Source organism: Octopus bimaculoides, chromosome 25 (genome assembly GCF_001194135.2).
Source record: "Octopus bimaculoides isolate UCB-OBI-ISO-001 chromosome 25, ASM119413v2, whole genome shotgun sequence".
In the NCBI taxonomy this organism is placed as follows: Eukaryota; Metazoa; Mollusca; class Cephalopoda; order Octopoda; family Octopodidae; genus Octopus; species Octopus bimaculoides.
Genome location: NC_069005.1, coordinates 29890897 through 29895046, shown reverse-complemented (window position 1 = coordinate 29895046; position 4150 = coordinate 29890897). Strand labels below are relative to the sequence as shown.

The 4150-nt window shown below is 34.4% G+C and overlaps 1 protein-coding gene across 2 annotated transcripts in view; it reads right to left on the bottom strand.

Annotated features, from left to right (window-relative positions):
* LOC106880788 (syntaxin) overlaps window positions 1-4141 on the bottom strand; it is a 213815-nt gene extending 209674 nt beyond the window's left edge. For both annotated transcript variants that reach the window (XM_052976683.1, XM_052976684.1), the window contains exon 1: window positions 4011-4141. In XM_052976683.1, the coding sequence (XP_052832643.1) occupies window positions 4011-4043 (33 nt within the window). In that variant the 5' untranslated portion in view covers window positions 4044-4141. The remainder of the gene's footprint in view (window positions 1-4010) is intronic.
* Window positions 4142-4150: the final 9 nt, after the last annotated feature.

Here is a 4150-nt window from a genome sequence, read left to right as displayed (position 1 = left end):
GTTGCATAGGGCCGAATTCAACTTATTCGGTTCTATGCAACTTAAAGTTTCCCCGACTCGTCAAACGAACCTATCTCGTCAGGCCGTAGAAACTGAATCAAACTGATGTCAAATAATATATGTAACTCCTAACAAATGAGTATCACTTTCCTTCATTTGCCTACTCACTCAAGTGTGTGTGTGTGTGTGTGTGTGTGTGCCTACCAAGCCACCCATCTACCTGCCTCTCCATCTACCCATCATACATGTGTCTTATTCATTCCTATCTCAACCCGTTTATTAACCGATACATCTGCCTATCCTTCCATCGACACATGTCTACTTAGCTATCCACCCGTGTGTATGCATATGCATAGGTATATACTACTACATGTTTATCTTCTACTTAGCTACCCATATATCTGTCTACCAACCCTTAACTATCCATCCATCCATCCATCTGTCCATTCATATATCTATCCAGCCACTCGTACATCTACCAATCTCTCTCTCTCTCTCTCTCTCTTTCCCTTTCACCCCCTCCCCACACATATATATCATCATCATCATCATCAATTAACGTCCGTTGTCCATGCTGGCATGGGTTGGACGGCTTGACCAGAGCTGGTAAGCTGAGGGCCTACATCAGACTCCAGTCAATATATATATATATATACTTGCATAGATCTAATTACCCATACACAACTACATATCTGTCCACCCATAAATTTGTCTCGTCATATTCCTGACTGTCACTCATATATCCATCCAACTACCCGTGTGTGTGTGCGTGCGTGCGTGTGTCTATATATATCCATTCATGCTAAGGAATCATTTACACATACACAGACAACACACATTACATTAGATCGCTTATCCTCAGCGTGTTACAATGGATTTATGTATGCTACACATATATGTGTTTCTGATGTTTAAACCCCGAGTCAGCTTTGATCATGAAAACCTACGATCGAAGACGTTCCAGCTGTGACCACCACCTCCACCACCACCCAACCAATATCATCAACTACATTGTCCAATGTGCCCTTCTACATTTGTGGCAACAGGATGTGACTTAAGTAATATTAGGTTGCTATTTCTAGCAGACTGGACATCCACACAAAGGCACCCACATTGGTGTGTGAATGTATGTGTGTGTGAATTAAATATGTGTATGCTTGTATGATGAACAGTATACATTTATGTGTGAGCGTGTTTCTGTGATAGATTTTAAAATGCATGGATGTGTGTGTGTGAAAAAGAATTAGGTGTGTGTATGACTATCCGATGGACTGTTTGTGTGTGTGTGTGTGTGTATGTATGTGTGTGTGTGATAAATTATGTTTATGTATGTGCCTGGATTCACGAGTGAGTGATGAATGAATCAGACGGGTCGTTTTTGTTGTTTCGCCCCAGGTCAGCACTGATCGAGCCGGCCAATGACAGAAAGACAATCAATCCATGACCATCTCGTTTTTTGTTGTTGTTTTTGTTTTTGTTTTTGTTTTTTTCAATATCTAAAGGACGACTGAGTGTAGTTTCAGAGCAATTTGATTGCTATTTCTAACAAATCGATGACCCCAAAAATTTAATTTGAGCTTCGCTGGGTCAACTCGGATCTGTGACGACGATCGACTGTTCACGTATAGTCATACATATACATGTGTGTGTGTGTGTGTGTATGTCTATATTTATGTGATAAATAATGTATGTATTTGTACCACGGACGTGTCTTTGTGTGATCATATGAATTAGAAATGTCATCTATGCACGATTATATATATATATATCCAAAGTTTTAAATTTTTACATTTAAGAGAGAGATTTGACGCTAATATCCATTATCAATGTAATTTATTCCTATGTCACATTATTATTTACAGAATATATACATACATTTGTAACTGATGTATAGATATGTTCACTTATGAGTTAGAAATGTGTTGCTCTGTGTAAAGGAGTATATATAATTACATGTGAATGTGATTTTATATATATATATATGTGTGTGTGTGTATGTGTGGTCGATGTGTTTCTTAGAATTAGATATGTAAGGTTTGTCTAAAGGATTATATACACATGAATGTAATAGGGGTATGTATTACATAGAATATGTGCGAGAAATCTTATGTATGCATGTGGTGGAAAATTACGTATGAATGTATGTCATGCATGTATGTATACATGCATGCGTGTATAACGTACTTCTGTGAATTAAATATGCGTACGTACAGCTATATAAGACATTACAAGCACTGCCATACACACCGACATATGTGTTAATAATGCGATAGGGGGTATATATATATATATATATATATATACGTTCGGCTAGCTATGAATGATCAGTGACATTTTGTATATACGAGGTGTGCGCGCGTGTGAGTGTTCGCGTGTGTATTTAAAAGATTTCTTCCTGTTCAGGTAATCGCACAAGATGACATTACATACACGACTAGAGAACATTCATTTCTCCTGATGACTAGAATTATATACACACGTGTGTATGTCTGTCAGTGTGAATAACCGTGTGTGTGTATATATATATGTATATATATATATATATATATATATATAATTACACCCTCAGTCATGTTTAATGACGGTTTTAGTTTTCCTTTTTGGTACACATTTGCTTATTGCTGTCTAAATCAATTAGTAGATAGATACATACATACATACAGTCACACACTCAAATATACCATTGTATATATTCTACATACCAGTACATAATTAGCAAATACTTTGTAAATGTATACATCTGCATTGTATACACATATGCCTCTGTATAATCATATATATATACACACACACACACACACACGCCTCTGTATAATTATATATAGATATACACACACATCATCTCATCTATAATGTATGTATGAGTATGTATGTGCGTGTGTGTATAATGGTTATGATGTATAAAGATTAGATACGTGTGTCAGTGTGTAGAAATATATACATTTGTGGGTGTGTTTCTATGAGTAATTATAATATATGTTTCTTTTGAGCATACATACAGGCCATATGTATCAGAAAGAACGGCTATAGCATTTAATGAATTTATTATGTTTGTAAGTGAGATTAACACACACAAGCACACATGTATGTATGTATGTATGTATGTATATGAAGTGCATATATAGAATTGTGGGTGTGTTTGCGTGTAATATATAGATATGTATGTCAATGTGAATTAGGCTTTATTGTTTCATGTGTAAAAAAGGGAAAGTGCATATATGCACTGAATACATACATATATACATACATACATATATATATATATATATATCGCATGATATGCGTGTTTATGCGGCCCTATGGTTATTCAATTAGTATAAATAATGCAGATCTTATGTGCTAGATAGATAGATAGATAGATAGATGGACAGATAGATAGATAGATAGATGAACAGACAGGCAGATAGATAGATGAACAGACAGGCAGATAGATAGATAGATAGATAGATAGATAGATGTGTGTATGTGTTTTTTTGTAGAAATCATCCAGGTGATCTTTGCAGTTGGCATTCTATCGAATGACATGCAAGATTAACTTTCATTCTAACGGTTCAGAATTAATGAATTAATTGCGGTTTCATTGCTGAAGACAGAATCAGATGTCACAATCGAAACTAACTTATATATGTATACACGTACTGTGCTATGTCTAATTATTCTACAAATGTATAAGGATATAGACATGACACACTTGATATAGATGGACGGATGGATGAATGTATATATATATATATATATATTATATATGTATGTGTGTGTGTGCATCAATGTATGTATGTATGTATGTATGTATGCCTAGCTAGATGTTATTTTTCAACATTCTATACATCATTATGTAGAACGAAGCAGAGAGACCGATATAGAGCGAGGGAGAGAGAAATGTATGTATATATAGACATATAAGTAAGTAAATATATTAAATATTTATGGATGTACAACAGAGAATAGACAGCATTTAATTAAAACACGAAAAAGGCAATCAACAGATAAATTAAAAGGGGGAAACTCACCGCTTTTAGCGCCGCAAGACGATCTTTAGTCATCCTTGGTGGTAATTTATATTATATATAATAATAATGATTTATATGGTAAATATATATATATATATATATATAAATATATATATATATATGTATATATATATATATAC